The 17,932-nt window shown below is 39.1% G+C and overlaps 1 protein-coding gene across 7 annotated transcripts in view; it reads right to left on the reverse strand.

The window, feature by feature from the left end:
* ALMS1 (ALMS1 centrosome and basal body associated protein) overlaps nucleotides 1–17,932 on the reverse strand; it is a 216,706-nt gene that overhangs the window by 135,130 nt on the left and 63,644 nt on the right. For all 7 annotated transcript variants that reach the window (XR_010405594.1, XR_010405592.1, XR_010405593.1 and 4 more), the window contains 2 exons: nucleotides 9,289–16,137; nucleotides 7,911–8,044 (listed from right to left, as the gene is read on the reverse strand). Coding sequence is in view for 4 of the 7 variants with exons in the window: in XM_064572311.1 (XP_064428381.1) it covers nucleotides 7,911–8,044; nucleotides 9,289–16,137 (6,983 nt within the window). In the remaining 3 variants the exon portion in view is untranslated. The remainder of the gene's footprint in view (nucleotides 1–7,910; nucleotides 8,045–9,288; nucleotides 16,138–17,932) is intronic.

A 17,932-nucleotide genomic window follows, 5' to 3' on the forward strand; every position in this document is an offset into this window, starting at 1 on the left:
TCGGAGGGGTAGACGAACCATGAGAGACGATGGACTCTGAAAAACAAACAGGGTTCTAGAGGGGAGGGGGGTGGGAGGATGTGTTATCCTGGTGGTGGGTATTGAGGAGGGCACATTCTGCATGGAGCACTGGGTGTTATGCACAAACAATGAATCATGGAACACTTCATCTAAAACTAATGATGTAATGTATGGGGATTAACATAAGAATTAAAAAAAAATTAAAAAAAAAAAAAAAGAATGAACTGATCTATTAGGCAGTAAATCAGTTAGGACATAATTCAATAACACCATAAATCAACTGGATATAATAGATATCTATAGACTACTTCAGCCAAAAACAATAGAATACACAATTTCTTAAGCTCCCATGGAACATTCATTAAGACAGGTCACATTCTGAGCCATCAAATACACCTTAACAAATTTAAAAGAATAAAAATCACATGTCTGCTCTTAGACCACAATGAAATTAAACTAGAAATCAAAGCAAGATAATAAGAAAATCCCTAAATACATGGAGATTAAACAACACACTTCTAAATAAAGCATAAATCAAAGAATAAATCTCAAGAAAAATTTAAAAACATATTAACCTAATATTTAAAAACATATTAACTTAAAATGAAAACACAACTTATGAAAACTTGTGGGATGCAGGGAAAACATGGCATAGAAGGAAATTTTTAGCATTAAATGTATATATTAGAAAAGAAGAAACATCTAAAATCAATAACCCAAGTTTCTACATTAGGTAACTAGAAAAAGAATAGCAAATTAAGTCCAAAGCAAACAGAAAAAGTATAAGATTTAGAGCAGAAATCAATGAAATTGCAAATAGAAAAAACAGAAAAATGAACTAAACAAAAAAGCTGTTTCTTTTAAAGACCAATAAAATCAATAAGCCCTCTAGCCAGAAAGTGAAAAAGAGAGAAGACACAAATTACTAATATCAAAAAGGAAAGAGGTGACATCACTACAAATCCCATGGACATTAAAAGGATAATAAAGGAATAGAATGAACAACCATATGACCACAAATTTGATAACCTAGATGGAATGGACCAATTTCTTGAAAAACACAATGTGCCAAAACTCACACAAAAAGGAAAAGACATTCTGAATAGGCATCTATTTATTAAAGAAATTGAATCAATAATCTTTCAAAAGGGAAAATGCTAGGCCCATCTGGCTTCAGTGGTGAATTCTACCAAACATTTAAAGAAAAAATTATACCAGGGCGCCTGGGTGGCTCAGTTGGTTAGGCAGCTGCCTTTGGCTCAGGTCATGATCCCAGGGTCCTGGGATCGAGCCCTGCATGGGGCTCCCTGCTCCGCAGGAAGCCTGCTTCTCCCTCTCCCACTCCACCTGCTTGTGTTCCCTCTCTCGCTGTGTCTCTCTCTGTCAAATAAATAAAATCTTTAAAAAAAAAAAAAGAAAGAAAAAATTATACCAATTCCTTACAATCTCTTTCAGAGGACAGAAGCAGAAGAAACACTTCCTAATTCATTCTATGAATACCACAACCAGACAAAGACATTACAAGAAAAAAAGAAAAAAAAAAAAAAAAAAAAACAGACCAGTATCTCTCAAAAATAGATGCAAAAATCCTCAATAAAATAATACCAAATCAAATACAACATAGTATAAAAATAATTATACACCATGACCAAGTGGGACTTAATCATTCAAAAATCAATTAATATGATCACATCAACAGGCTAAAAAAAGAAAAATGACCATTATATCAATAGATACAGAAAAAGAATTTGACAAAATCCAACACCTATTCATGATAAAAAAACTATCAGTAAACTAGGAATAGAAGGAAACTTCCTCAACATGATAAAGAGTATTGGCAGAAAACCTCCAGCTAACCTCATACCTCACGGTAAGAAACTAGAAGCTTTCCCACAAAGACCAGGAACAAGGTAACGATATCCCATCTCACCACTCCTTTCCAACATCAAAATGGCATTTCTAGCTAATGTGATAAAACAACTAAAGGAAATAAAGGTACACAGATTGAGAAGGAAGAAAAAAAACTGTTTGTAGATGATATGATCATCTATGCAGAAAATCTAAAAGAATTAACAAACTCCTGGAACTAATAAGCGATTATAGCAAATGGCAGGATACAAGTTAATAGACAAAAGTCAACTGCTTTCCTATATACCAGCAATGAATAAGTGGAGCTCGAAACAAAAAACACAATACCATTTATATTAGCACCCCCAAAAATGAAATGCTTACATTAAACCTAACAAAATATCTATAAGCTCTCTATGAAGAAAACTGTAAAATCCTGATAAAAGAAGTCAAAGAGGGGCTCCTGGGTGGCTCAGTTGTTAACCATCTGCCTTCGGCTCAGGTCATGATCCCAGGATCCTGGGATCGAGCCCCACATCGGGCTCCCTGCTCAGTGGGAAGCCTGCTTCTCCCTCTCCCACTCCCCCTGCTTGTGTTCCCTCTCTCGCTGTGTCTCTCCCTGTCAAATAAATAAGTAAAATCTTAAAAAAAAAAAAAAAAAAAAGTCAAAGAATCAAATAAATGGAGATATTCTATGTTTATGGATAGAAAGACTCAATGTTCTCAAGACCTCCCAACTTGACCCTGTTCCTCTTAACCTGATCTAGGGATTCATTGCAATCTTAATCATAATCCCAGCAAGTTATTTTGTGTATACTGACATACTGTTTCCAAAGTTTATATGGGAAAGTTAAAGACTCAGAATACCCAACACAATACTGAAGAAAAGGAACAAGTTGGGAGGACTGACACTAAAAGACTTACAATGAAGCTACAGTAAGTAAGACAGTGTGGTACTGGTCAAAGAATAGACAGAAGAACAGAACAAAGCTGAGAAACAGATCCATGTAAACACAGTCAACTGATCTGTCCCTTTGACAAAGGGACAAAGGCATGGAGCAAAGACAGTCTCTTCCACAAACGGTGTTGGAACTGACCATCCACATGCAAAAAAATGAATCTAGACACCGATTTAAAACTCCTCACAAAAATTAACTCAAAATGGATCATAGACCTAAATGTAAAATGCAAAGCCTAGAATATAACAAAGGAGAAAACCTCAATGACCTTGGATACAATGATTACTTTTTAGATATAACCTCAAAGGTACAATCCTTGAAAAAGTAATTGATAAGTTGAACTCATTATAATTAAAAACTTCTGTACTGTGACAGACAATGTCAAGAATGAAAAGACAAATCACAGATTGGAAGAAAATATTTGCAAAAGACACATCTGATAAAGGACTATTATCTAAGATATACAAAGAACTCTAAAGAATCAATAAAAATCAACCTAATTTAGAAATGTGCCAAAGACATTAATAGACAATTCACCAAAGAAGATATACAGCTGGAAAATAAGCATATGAAAGGATGTTCCACATCGTATGTCATCAGGGAAATGCAAATTAAAATGAAATTCCTAGGCACCTGGGTGACTCAGTCAGTTGAGCATCCTACTCTTGGTTTCAGCTCTGGTGTGATCTCAGGGTCATGAGATCAAGCCCCACGTCAGGTTCCACGCTCAGCACAAGTCTCTTTGTTCTTCTCCCTCCCACTCTGCCCCTCCCCCTCTTATGCACTCTCTCTCTCTCAAATAAATAAATAAAATTTATAAATTAAAAAAATTTAAAAAGTAAAACAAAACAACAAGACTTCACTCCACACCTATGACAATGGCCAAAATCCAGAACACTGACAATACCAAATGCTAGCAAAGATGTGGAGCAACAGGAACTCTGAATCACTGTTGGTAGAAATAAAAAATGGTACAGCCACTTTGTTTTTTTGTTGTTGTTTTGTTTTTTTTTTTTAAAGATTTTATTTATTTATTTGACAGAGAGAGACACAGCAAGACAGGGAATACAAGCAGGGGGAGTGGGAGAGGGAGAAGCAAGCTTCCCACTGAGCAGGGAGCCCGATGCAGGGCTCGATCCCAGGACCCTGGGACCATGACCTGAGCTGAAGGCAGACGCTTAATGACTGAGCCACCCAGGCGTCCCAGTACAGTCACTTTATGAGACAATGTGGTGGGTTTTTTTTCTCTCCTCCATTTAAATGTATGTGTGTGTGGTCTTTTTTTTTTTTTTAATTGAAGTATAGCTGACATACAAAGTTATAAACAGCTTGGTGGTTTCTTACAAAACTAAACATACTCTTACCATACAATCTAGCATTTACACTCCCTGATAATTAACCAAAAGAGCTGAAATGTCCGATTTCCACACACAAAAAAACTGCATAAGGATGTTTATAGCAGCTTTATTCATAATTGCCAAAACTTGGAAGCCACCAAGATACTCCTCAGTAGATGAAATAAACTGTGTGGCACATCAAGACAATGGAATATTATTCAACATTAAAAAGAAATGAGCTATCAAGCCATGGAAAGTCATGGAGGAAACTTAAACGCATATTAATAATCCAGAGAGGCCAATGTGAAAATGCTAAATTCTGTTTTAGTCCAACTATATGACACATTGAAAGTATAGAGACAGCAGAAAGATTAGCAGTTGCAGTGGAAGTTGGAAGGAGGCAGAATTAAATAGACTAAATTTTAGGGTGGTGAAAATACTCTGTATGATACAGTGATGGATAGCTGTCATTACACATTTGTCCAAACCCATAAAATATATAACACCAGGAGCGACCCCTAATGTAAACTATGGACTTTGGGTTATTATGATGTGTCAATGTAGGTTCATCAATTGTAACAAACGTACTGCTCTGGTAGGGGATGCTGATAATGGCAGTGGAAATGCATGTGTCATGGCAGGGAGTCTATGGGAAATCTCTGTATCTTCCTCTCAATTCTGCTGTGAACTTTATTTTTTTTTTAAAGATTTTATTTCTTTATTTGACACAGAGAGAGAGAGAGAGAGAGCACAAGCAGGGGAAGAGGCAGGCAGAGGCAGAGGGAGAAGCAGGCTCCCCGCCGAGCAGGGAGCCCAATGTGGGGCTCAATCCTAGGACTCCGGGATCATGACCTGAGCCGAAGGCAGACACTTAACTGATTGAGCCACCCAGGCGCCCCTAGTTGTGAACTTTATTTTTATTTTTATTTTTTTAAAGATTTTATTTATTTATTTGACAGAGAGAGACACAGCGAGAGAGGGAACACAAGCAGGGCGAGTGGGAGAGGGAGAAGCAAGCTTCCTGTGAGCAGGGAGCCTGATGTGGGGCTCGATCCCAGGACTCTGGGATCATGACCTGAGCCGAAGGCAGACGCTTAACGACTGAGCCACCCAGGTGCCCCTAGTTGTGAACTTTAAACAGTTCTAAAATATAAAGTCTTTTTTAAAAAAGTTGATACGATGTTAAAATAAACACTGGAATTCCTTCTGCCATGATTCAACAATTGAACATTTTCCCCTATCAGTTTTATCTCTCTATACAAACACAGGTATATGACACTTCAATCCTAAATAGTTCACCACTGCATCTGCTAAGAATAGGGACATTCACCTGTCATATAACCACACTACCAGTATCAAACCCAGGAAATACTCTATAACATTTCATAACAAGTCAGCTACTTTTCTTGGAAGATAAATCTCTGAGAGACAAGGATTTTCTATCCTGTTCATGTCTAATCTATTTAAGATTTATTGACATTTTCTTAGAAAATCAGCCAATTCATGAAAATTTTAAACCTAATAAAAAAACAGGTATATATTATATTCTCTTATAATTTCAAAATTTCTCAATGGTATGCTTAGCATACTCCTTTTAATTTATAACATCGAATTATTTTCTTGTAATCTTCTAGTTAGAGATCACCTATTGATGTGGAATATTTCCAAGATTCAACTCTAAGTGTTAATGTTCAATTCTCTTATTTTTCTGTTTTCTAGTGCATTAATTGATCCATTTGATTTTATAATTTCTTTCTTACTACTTTCTTAGTTTGGCTTGTTTTATTTTTACTCTTAAGTTTGTTTTATGGTTTTCTTTATAAACTTAAGAGATATTGGTCCATATACCATAATGATATAAATTACTGACTTCAAACTTTTCCTGTTTTCAGAGGTTACCAAACAAAAAAGGGAAAAGAGAGGAGAGAGTATCCTGCTAAGCAAAGACAGTAAATCCGTACATACAAAGTGAATTTTGTTATAGTTTGGGGGGAGTCAAAATGATCTGAGTAGTTAATGCCAACAAGCAATGTAAGAGGGTGTCTTTAGGAGCCTACAAAATTTTGTCCTCTGCACTTCTGTGGGCTAAAGGGAAGTAAGGCAAATAATCTTATGGTTTGGAGTTGTACCTGAACATAAAAATCAGTTCCTTGACATAGAAAACAAATAGCAAAATAACAGAAGTAGGTTGCACCTTATCAGTAATTGCTTTAAATACAAATGGATCAAACTCAATCAAAACATCAGGGATGGCAGAATGGTGAAAACACCATTATTCAACTACATACTATCTCTAAGAGACTCACTTTAAGGAAATTCTGACATAAGGTAGAACATGGATGACCCTTGAAGACATTATGCTAAATGACATAAACTTATCACAAAAACCAAATACTGTATGATTCTACTTATATGAGGTACTTAATGAAAATCATAAAGACAAGGCGCCTGGGTGGCTCAGTCTGTTAAGTGTCTGCCTTCAGCTCAGGTCATGGTTCCGGAGTCCCAGGATAGAGCCCCAAGTTGGGCTCCCTGTTCAGCAGGGAGTCTGCTTCTCCCTCTGCCCCTCACCTGACTCGTGCTCTCTCTCTTGTACTCTCTCTCAAATAAATACATTTTTTAAAAATCTTAAAAAAAAAAATCATAGGGGTGCCTGGGTGGCTCAGTCAGTTAAGCATCTGCCTTCAGCTCAGGTCATGATCCCAGGGTCTGGGATCAAACCCCGCATCAGGCTCCCTGCTTGGTGGGGAGCCTACTTCTCCCTCTCCCTCTGCTGCTCCCCCTACTTGTGCTTGCCCTCTCTGTCAAATAAATAAAATCTAAAAAAAAAAAAATCATAAAGACAGAATGGTGCTTGCTAGGGGCTGACGGGAGGGTGGAATGGAGAGAAACTGTTTAAGAAGTACAAAGTTTCACTCTTGCAAGATGAAAAGAGTTTCTGGAAATGGGATGGTGATGATGATCTCAAACATATACATAAAGCTAAAATCCAATCTAATTTATACTTTTAAAAAACTTTTCCAAAAAAGAGATAAGCCAAATAATTATGCTGTATCACTGACAAAAAATTTTCTAAAAAACTATGAATTAGGCCAAAAAGTCTATGCATTATCAATTTTTATAGTATTAATAATAATGATAATTGCCAATTATTGAGAACGAGATATCACACATTCCACTAAGCATCATCTCATATAACCCATACCAAAACCCTGTAAGATAGGTATTACCATACCCTATTACCATTCATGAAAGCAGACCAAATGCCCTATCCACAAGAGAATGGACAAACTATCATATATTCTCACACTAGAATACTTACAGTACTAAAAATGAATAAACTAAAACTATATACATCTACACAGAAGAATCTCAAAAACCCAACTCTGTGTGAAAAGTGTAATTCTCAGAATATATACCATGTTGATTCCATCTATTAAAGAATTCGAAACTATACTGAACAACAAGAGAAAATCAATACATGTCAGGATACGAAGTCAAATGACAAAGCAAATCTATTCTTATTTTCCTAAGGAGAATTTTTTTCAAAAGATGAGTTTGGAATTAATTAACACCTACTGAATCTAGTCCTTAAATATTAACTTTGAAGAACTAAGACTCTTAACGCTTTATCCGAAGACTATCAATGACTCAGCTCATGTCATCAATGCCCAAGTAAAGAGATACAAACTCTACGGCCCTTTCTTTCACATTTTCTCTCTTCATTTCTAGATTTCTTTCATACCTTGGACAAGTCACCTGTTCTCTCATGACCAAACAACTTTGCTTTGATCTCTTCTACTTTTCTCCTGTCATCTTCATTTAATTCTGAAATGGAGTAGCCACATTCATGAGCCAGATTAAATTTCAGATTCCAGGCTGAAAAGAAAACATATAACACTTGAGGAAATGCAATGCAAAAATGATAATTTTCAGTGATTATAAGAGCACAGAAAACCATCAATATATCCAGCTAAATGCTACCACAATACTTAGCAAAAAATATGTGTTCTCAATTATATGACAAGCTATTATAAGTTCTTAAGAGCAATCATTTCACTGAAAAGTGTGATTTTTAAAAACTACATTCTACAGATATTTCTCCAAAAAGGCCACTTTAACTATGATTTTCCATTTTTTTTTAAAGATTTTTATTTATTTATTTGACAGTGAGAGCAGAAGTAGGAAGAGCAGCAGGCAGAGGGAGAGGGAGAAGCAGGCTCCCCACTGAGCAGGGAGCCCGATGTGGGACTCGATCCCAGGACCCAGGGATCATGACCCGAGCCAAAGGCAGCAGCTTAACCGACTGAGCCACCCAGGTGCCCCGATTTTCAATTATTTTTATCTTAATTTCCTTCCAATCAGGATGGTCCCTTTGCCTCCCCTATTAGTTCCTGCTACAGTTACTGTCGCTTCCAGGAGAGCTGATATTTAATAATAATCAATAAAACTTGGGAGTTTTCTGGAATCAGAATATGCATAGTGATAAAAGGTAAGTTTTCTCACGGGAAAACATAAATCAGGGAGGCCTGAATTGTTTATAAGTTGCTCTCTAACATATTCCCCATTTTGTCTTAAAAAATTTTTTTTCTTTTTTAATGGCATTCTACTATTAGAGATTAATGGGATTAGTAAACATCCTCTTTCAAAGCTCTAACCCAAGTTTTAGTGTGAAATACTTGTTTTTTCTAATGTCTAAAATATGCTCTAAGAATTTTATTAGAAAACAGAAAATGTATATATAGTTTTATGATACAGTGTGATTTAGAGCAGAGCAAATTGTTTTCATTTTTTTTTCTGCCTCCAAAATAGAATACTATCCTAGGAGGATTAAGGAAACAGGAGAACTTTAGGAATCTGAAAACCCAAGCTATCTCCTTATTCTCCTTCAGGCTTTAGAACCTACCTAAGACCCTAAACTTAAACTAGCACTATTAATACTGTGACTTAGTTACATTATTGGTTAAATGGACCTACTCTGGATTATGGTGGAAAATGTAATCATTCTAACAACCCTACAAGAAAATAAATTTAGACTCCACAAACACTTACCTTTAAACAAATTATTAAAGTATAATGTTTATAAGCTTGACCTACCTTTATAACAAATTATCAGTTCCTACCTCGTGCTCGTACTCGACATTCCTCTTCCTCTGCATTTCTGAGTATTTGTTTAGCATGATTCAGTGAGGATTCACATTTCAGAAGGTTTCTGACATGTGTGGCCAGTGAATCTACACTGCTACCACCAGCATCATCACTCTCCAACACACCTTCTTCTTCTCTACTATCTGTCAAGCTTGTCTTGGGTGAAGCATATGGAATGAAGTTTAGAAGAACATCAGAAACTGACTCCAATGAATTACTGTCCCATGAGCAGGAACTGGCATCACTACTTGAATCACTTTTAATGATAGTCATCATAGGTATAACAATTTTATTCCCAATGGTTCCACTATACCCTTCAGGTTCAGGTCTCATTACAGATTTGTCTGCTCTATATTGCCGAAGGGTTTCGTCTACTGTCACTCTGGCTTTGCTTTCTGCTTCCTGTAGAGGACTTCTAACTGTAGTTGAACTAATAAACTCCCAATTCTCAATGCCTCTCTGGCATTTCAGATTTGTCTGTGTGCTAATATCCTTCTGTATGCACCTGTCGCTTGGGCTTTCCTCTGTAAATGGCTGTCTTTGGGGCAAATCACCATTAGATTCATCAGCTGTGAGGGGTTCTTTGAAGCAAACCACCTTCTTAGATTGTATAAATGAAATATCACTAACATCTCTGAAAGGGACCAGGGGAGCAGGAAAATTGCATCGTTTCAGTGCTATATTTTCTGCCTCCATTAAAAGGGTCCGAATCTCTTTAAGAGTTTTGGAACCACTGCTTGTATCTTGATTTTCCTCAGACCCAACATCTTCAAAACCTGAAGATTCTGGCTTACTTATTACAACTCTACCATCAGCCTGAGAACTTAAAGGTACACTGTTTGAGATAACACTGGAGTTAGAAGAATCCAAATTATCTATTAGCATTTGAACATGGTCTGAAACAAGTTTCTGCTTCTCCCTATGTGAATAAGTACCAGGGGTAACTGTTGATAACCCAGTAATCTGATCAACTTGCCCAACACCCCTTGAGAACATCAGAGCATCTTGCGTTTTATGTCTATCTGGAAAATTCTGTTGATAGAATATATTTGGTTTCTCTCTGTGTGAAAAGGAACTAGGAGGAACTGTTGGTAACAGACTTTTCTGGTCAGCTGGTATAGGAATTGTTGAAACCTTCAGTGCATCTTCAGCTAGATGTTTGTCTGGCAATTCCTGTGGGTAGAAAATATTAGATTTCTCTCTGTGGGAATAGGAACTAGAAAGAGGTATCGGTATCCCAGAGTTCACATCAGTTGGTTCAGAGACAGGTGAAATTTTCAAAATATCCTCACTATGATGTCTATCTGGCAGCTCCTGTTGAAAGGGCTTCACTCTCTGAGAATAGGAGTTATGAAGAACTGTCAGTAACGAAGTCGTCTGGTTATCTGGTCCAATCACAGTTGAAATTTTGGGCTTTTCTCTTTGTGAGTAGGAACTAAGGGGAGTTGTTAGTAACTCAGTCTTCTGGTCATCTGGTAAAATTACAGGTGAAGTCTTGAGTTTCTCTTTATGTGAGTAAGAGCTAGAAGATCCTGTTGGTATCTCAGTCTTCTGATCAGCAGGTCCAGGAAGAGCAAAAATTTTTAAAGCTCCTTCAGTAACATCTGGCAACTCCTGCTGGTAAAAAATACTGTCCTTCTCTCTGTATGAGTAGGAACTAGAGGGAATTATATGTATCCCAGTCTTCTGGTCAGCTGGTCCAGAAACAGCTGAAACTTTCAGAGTTTCTTCAGTAATATCTGGCAACTCCCTCTGATAAGAAAAGATGGGGCTCTCTCTATGTGAATAGGAAGCAGAGGACCCAAATTGTATCCCAGTCTTCTGGTCAGCTGACCCAGGAGCCCCTAAAACTTTTAAAGCACCTTCATTATGCTCTGGCAACTCCTGCTGGTAAGAAATGATGGGCTTCTCTCTATGTGAGTAAGGAGTAGAGGTTACTACTGGTATTCCAGTCTTCTGGTCACCTAGTCCAGGAACCCTGAAAACACTTAAAGCTGCTTGAGTAAGATCTGGCAACTCTTGCTGATAAATGATGGGCTTCTCTCTATGTGAGTAAGAAGCTGAGGTAATTGTTGGTTTTCTGGTCTTCTGATCACCTGGCCCAGAAACAGCTGAAATTTTCAGAGCTTCTATAGGGAGCTGGTTGTCTGACAAGGGCTGTTGGTACAAAATACTGGGCCTCTCTCTATGAGAGTAAGAAACAGAAGGTACTGTTGGTATCCCAGTCTCCTGGTCAGCTGGTTCAGGAGAAGCTGAAACATTCAGAGACTCTTCAGTGAGATGCTTATCTGATAAGGCCTGCTGACAGAAAATAATGGGCTTCCCTCCAAGTGAGTAGGAACTTGAAGGTATCCCAGTCTTCTGATCACCTGTTGTAGAAACAGCTGAAACTTTCAGAGTCTCTTCAGTTAGATGACTGCCTGATAACTCCTGTTGGTAAAAAATGTTAGACTTCTCTCTGTGTGAGTAAGAACTAGAAGGTTCTGATGGCAACCCAATCTTCTGGTCAATTGGTCCAGGAATAGCTGAAACTTTCAGAGCCTCCTGAGGTACGTGGTCATCTGTCAAGCCCTGTGGGTAGAAAATGATGGGCTTCTCTCTAGGTGAGTAGGAACTAGGTTCTGATGGCAACCCAGTCTTCTGGTCAGCTGGTCCAGGAATAGCTGAAACTTTCAGAGCCTCCTGAGGCACCCGACTGTCTGTCAAGCCCTGTGAGTAGAAAATAATGGGCTTCTCTCTATATGAGTAAGAACTGGAAGGTTCTAACGGCAATCCAGTCTTCTGGGCAGCTGGTCCAGGAAGAGCTGAAACTTTCAGAGCCTCCTGAGGTACCTGACTGTCCGTTAAACCCTGAGGGTAGAAAATAAGGGGCTTCTCCCTATAGGAGTAGGAACTAGAAGGTTCTGATGGCAACCCAGTCTTTTGGTCAGCTGGTCCAGGAATAGCTGAAACTTTCAGAGCCTCCTGAGGCACCCGACTGTCTGTCAAGCCCTGTGAATAGAAAATAATGGGCTTCTCTCTATATGAGTGGGAACTGGAAAGTTCTGATGGCAATCCAGTCTTCTGGTCAGCTGGTCCAGGAACAGCTGAAACTTTCAGAGCCTCCTGAGGCACCTGGCCGTCTGTCAAGCCCTGTGGGTAGAAAATAATGGGCTTCTCTCTATGTGAGTAGGAACTAGAAGGTTCTGATGGCAACCCAGTCTTCTGGTCAGCTGGTCCAGGAATCGCTGAAACTTTCAGAGCCTCCTGAGATATCTGACTGTCTGTCAAGCCCTGAGGGTAGAAAGTAATGGGTTTCTCCCTATATGAGTAAGAACTGGAAGGTTCTGATGGCAACCCAGTCTTCTGGTCAGTTGGTCCAGGAATAGCTGAAACTTTCAGAGCCTCCTGAGGTACCTGGCTGTCTGTCAAGCCCTCTGGGTAGAAAACAATGGGCTTCTCCCTATATGAGTAGGAACTAGAAGGTTCTGATGGCAACCCAATCTTCTGGTCAGTTGGTCCAGGAATCACTGAAACTTTCAGAGACTCCTGAGGTACCTGGCCATCTGTCAAACCCTCTGGGTAGAATATAACGGGCTTCTCTCTATATGAGTAGGAACTAGAAGGTTCTGATGGCAACCCAGTCTTCTGGTCAGCTGATCCAGGAATAGCTGAAATTTTCAGAGCTTCTTCAAGTAAATGATTACCTGGCAAGGCCTGAGGGGGAAAAATAATGGGCTTCTCTCTAGGTGAGTAGGAACTAGAAGGTTCTGGTGGCAACTCAGTCTTCTGGTCAGTTAGTCCAGAAACAGTTGAAACTTTCAGAGCCTCCTGAGGTACCTGGCCGTCTGTCAAATCCTCTGGGTTGAAAATAATGGGCTTCTCTCTATGTGAGTAGGAACTAGAAGGTTCTGATGGCAACCCAGTCTTCTGGTCAGCTGATCCAGGAATAGCTGAAATTTTCAGAGCTTCTTCAAGTAAATGATTACCTGGCAAGGCCTGAGGGGGAAAAATAATGGGCTTCTCTCTAGGTGAGTAGGAACTAGAAGGTTCTGGTGGCAACTCAGTCTTCTGGTCAGTTGGTCCAGAAACAGCTGGAATTTTCAGAGCCTCCTGAGGTAACTGGCCGTCTGTCAAACCCTCTGGGTAGAAAGTAATGGGCTTCTCTCTATGTGAGTAGGAACTAGAAGGTTCTGATAGCAACCCAGTCTTCTGGTCAGCTGAAACTTTCAGAACCTCTTCAAGTAAATGACTGCCTGGCAAGGCCTGAGGGGAAAAAATAATGGGCTTCTCTCTAGGTGAGTAGGAAGTAGAGGATACTGTTGATATTCCAGTCTTCCAGTCAGCTGATCCAGATATGGCTGAAGCCTTCAGAGCCTCTTCAGTGACATGAGTGTCTGTCAAGTCCTGTGGGTAGAAAATAATGGGTTTCTCTCTATGTGAGGAGGAAGTAGAGGGAACTACTGGTATTCCAGTCTTCTGGTCAGCTGGTTCAGAAACAGCTGTAACTTTTAGAGCGTCTTCAGGTAGATGTCTGTCTGGCAAGCCCTGTGGGTAGAAAATAAAGGGCTTTTCTGTATCTGAGTAAGAAGTAGAAGTTACTGTTGATATTTTGGTCTTCTGGTCAGTAGGTTCAGGAACAGGTGAAACTTTCTGAGCCTGTTCAGTTAGAGAACTGTCTTGCAACTCCTCTTGGTAGAAAATATTGTGCTTCTCTCTACGTGAGCAGAAATTAGAAGCTTCTGATAGTAACCCACTCTTTTTTTCAGCTGGTCCAGAAGCAACTGAAATCAGAGTCTCTTCAGATAGATGACTGTCTGGTGAGACCTGCTGACAGAAAATACTGGGCTTCTCTCCACGAGAGTAGGGCCTAGAGGGCACTATTGGTATCCCAGTATCCTGGTCAGCTGGTCCAGGAACAGCTGGAACTTTCTGAGCCTGTTCAGTTAGATGACTATCCAGCAACTCCTCTTCGTAGAAAATACTGGACTTCTCTCTATGTGAGGAGGAAGTAGAGGTTACCGTTGGTATCCCAGTCTTCTGCTCAGTGGATTCAGGAGCAGAAAATTTTAGAGCCTGTTCAGTTAGATGACTTTCTGGCAATGTCTGTTGATAGAAAATATGGGGCCTCTCTCTATGTGAGTAAGAAGTAGAGGATACTGCAGGTATCCTACTCTTCTGATCAGCTGGTCCAGGAAGAGCTGCAACTTTCTGAGTCTGTTCAATTAAATGACTATCTGGCAAGACCTGTTGGTAAAAGATACCAGGCTTTTCTCCAAGTGAGTAGGAATGTGAAGATAATGTAGGTATCCCAGTGTTTTGATCAGCTGGTCCAGGAACAAATGAAACTTTCAGAACCTGTTTAGTTAGATGACCATCTGACAACTGCTGCTGGGAGAAAATAATGTGCTTCTCTCTTCGTGAATATGAAGTAGAAGGTACTATTGTTTTCTCAGTCCTCTGGTCAGTAGATACAGGAACAGCTGAAATCTTCAGAGTTTCTTCAGTTAGATGACTGTCTGGCAAGGCCTGTGGGTAGAAGATATTATGCTTCTCTCCACGTGAGTAGGAACTTGGAAGGACTGTAGGTATGCTAGTCTTTTGGTCAGCAGGTCCAGGAACAGCTGAAATCTTCAGAGTTTCTTCAGTTAGATGACTGTCTGGCAAGGCCTGTGGGTAGAAGATATTATGTTTCTCTCCACGTGAGTAGGAACTTGGAAGGACTGTAGGTATGCTAGTCTTTTGGTCAGCAGGTCCAGGAACAGCTGAAATCTTCAGAGTTTCTTCAGTTAGATGACTGTCTGGCAAGGCCTGTGGGTAGAAGATATTATGTTTCTCTCCACGTGAGTAGGAACTTGGAAGGACTGTAGGTATGCTAGTCTTTTGGTCAGCAGGTCCAGGAACAGCTGAAACTTTTAGAGCCTCTTCAGTTAGATGACTGTCTGGCAAGGCCTGTGGGTAGAAGATATTATGCTTCTCTCCACATGAGTAGGAACTTGGAGGGACTGTATGTATGCTAGTCTTCTGGTCAGTAGGATGAGGAACACCTGAAACTTTTAGAGCCTCTTCAGTTAGATGACTGTGTGGCAAGGCCTGAGGATGGAAAGTAACATGCGTCTCTCCATGTGAGTAGGAACTTGGAAGGACTGTAGGTATGCTAGTCTTCTGGTCAGCAGAACCAGGAACAGCTGAATATTTTAGAGTCTCTTCAGTTAGATGACTGCCTGGCAAGGCCTGTTGGTAGAAGGTATTACGCTTCTCTCCATGTGAGTAGGAGCTTGGAAGGACTATAGGTATGCTAGTCTTCTGGTCAGCAGGACCAGGAATAGCCAAAACTTTTAGAGCCTCTTCAGTTAGATGACTGTCTGGCAGGGCCTGTTGGTAGAAGATATTATGGTTCTCTCCACGGAAGTAGGAACTTGGAAAGACTGTAGGTATGCCACTCTTCTGGACAGTAGGACCAAGAACAGCTGAAACTTTTAGAGCCTCTTCAGCTAGATGACTGTCTGGCAAGGCCTGTGGGTAGAAAATACTGGGCTTCCCTCTTTGTGAGTAGAAACTAGAGGGTACTGTTGATATCCCAGTCTTCTGGTCAGCTCGCTCACCAACAGATGAAACTTTTAGAGTCTCTTCACTTATATCACTATCTACCGATGCCTCTTGGTTGTGGGTATCAGTATGTTGACCAACAGTATTCTCTTGAGGAGACCTTAAATCCAACTGAGGAAAGTCCTCAGGGAACAAGAATAAATGAGATCTGGTATCTGAATCTCCAGGAGTAGCAGTGATGCCTGGTTTCAAGCTGGATTGAGTAACTTCAGCTACGCCTCCTTTAGAAGTACCTCCTAGAAAAAGAGATTTATTAATATTAATATTATTATATATTTTTTAATTAAGAAATACTTCTTTTACGCATAAAAGAAATAAAGCAAGCTTTCCTTCCTTTGACCTTTACACTTCTAGTAAGGAATCCTAAGGGAATAGTTTGATAGTCATCAAAGGAGACAAATATTTACAAAGATATTAATTACAAAGCCATTTACAACAGCAAACTAATGCAGACATAATTTAAATATTCAACAATAGAGTAATGTTTAAAAATAGCAGCATATCCATTTGATATATTATGTGGGTCATTATTAAAATTTGGATTTTTAAAGAATTTTTAACATGATGGGAAAATGCTATCCTGTCTGGGCTTTATTTTCAGACCTAGCTATAACCTAATAAGTTAGCCTGTTACTGTGTCCTGTATGCCATTAAAAGACATGTGACTCCTCAATCAGAGACAAAATACTTTATTCCATGGCACAGCAAAGGATCTTCAACTTATTTTCATGGGTTCCCCTATCCCTCAAGTCCCACGAGGGCAATGCAATATGGCCCAGATGGATGCTATGCATGCAGTGGGTTTAAATGATTCTTCTAATAAATGCACCCTGAGAAACATATTTTTTAACTATATGAAACTATAAAGTGTCTGAAGATTACACTAAGGATTTTGAACTTAATTCTAAATGGCATGGGGAGTTGTTGATAAATTTGATCAGAACTATACTGCAGAAATATAGATTCAAGATGAGTGGGACCAGAATGCAAAAGTGTAAGTAGTACTATCTAACAGAACTTTCTGCAACAACAGAAATTTCTGTATTTGTACTGTCTAATCCAGTACTTCTAATTCTAAATGGCAGTGGGAAGTAAATGACTGCAATAGAAATGACAAGATTTGACAAGATATGCATTCATTCATTTGTTCATTCAAAAAGAAAATAAGGTGGGATGCCTGAGTGGCTCAGTCAGTTAAGCATCTGCCTTCAGATCAGGTCATGATCCCAGGGTCCTGGAATCTAGTCCCGCATTGGGCTCCTCACCCAGTGGGGAGCCTGCTTCTCCCTCTGCCTGCAGCTCTCTCTGCTTGTGCTCTCCCTCTCTCTCTGGCAAATAAATAAATTAAATTAAATTTTAAAAAAATTAATGTTTACTATGTGCTAGTCACAGTTCTAGATATAGGAAATAGGGCAATAAACAAAGTTTACACTCTAATTCTGCCTTACAAAGCTTACACTCTGATAGTAGGAAGCAGACAAAAAATAAATTGTAAAACATATGGGTTGTTAGATGATGGCAAGATGGTTGATATATACAACAAGTACTATCTATACAGATCTTCCTCAACTTACAATTGGGTTACAACCCGATAAGCCCATCAAAAGATGAAAACATAGTAAGTCAAAAATACATAGAATAATCTAACATACCAAACATCACAGCTTAGCTTAGTCTAACTTAAACATGCTTAGAACATTTACACTGACCAAAAATTGGGCAAAATTCCCTAACACAAAAACTATTTTATAATAAAGTGTTGAATATCTTGTTATTGAACACTGTACTAAAAGTGAAAAACAGAATGGTTGTATGGGTAGAGAATGGCTGTAACTGTATCAGGTTTTTACCCTTATAATCATGTGGTTGACTGGGAGCTGTGGCTCACTGCTGCTGCCCAACATCACAAAAGAATATCATACCACATATGGCTAGCCTAAAAAAATAGCAAACTTCATATTTGCAGTATGGTTTCTACTGAATGCATATCATAAAGATGAAAATCCTAAGTCAAAGCATCCTAAGTGGGGA

The sequence above is a fragment of the Mirounga angustirostris genome, unplaced genomic scaffold (genome assembly GCF_029215605.1).
Source record: "Mirounga angustirostris isolate CCGP_5_RB_7025 unplaced genomic scaffold, mMirAng1.0.hap1 SCAF_10, whole genome shotgun sequence".
NCBI lineage: Eukaryota > Metazoa > Chordata > Mammalia > Carnivora > Phocidae > Mirounga > Mirounga angustirostris.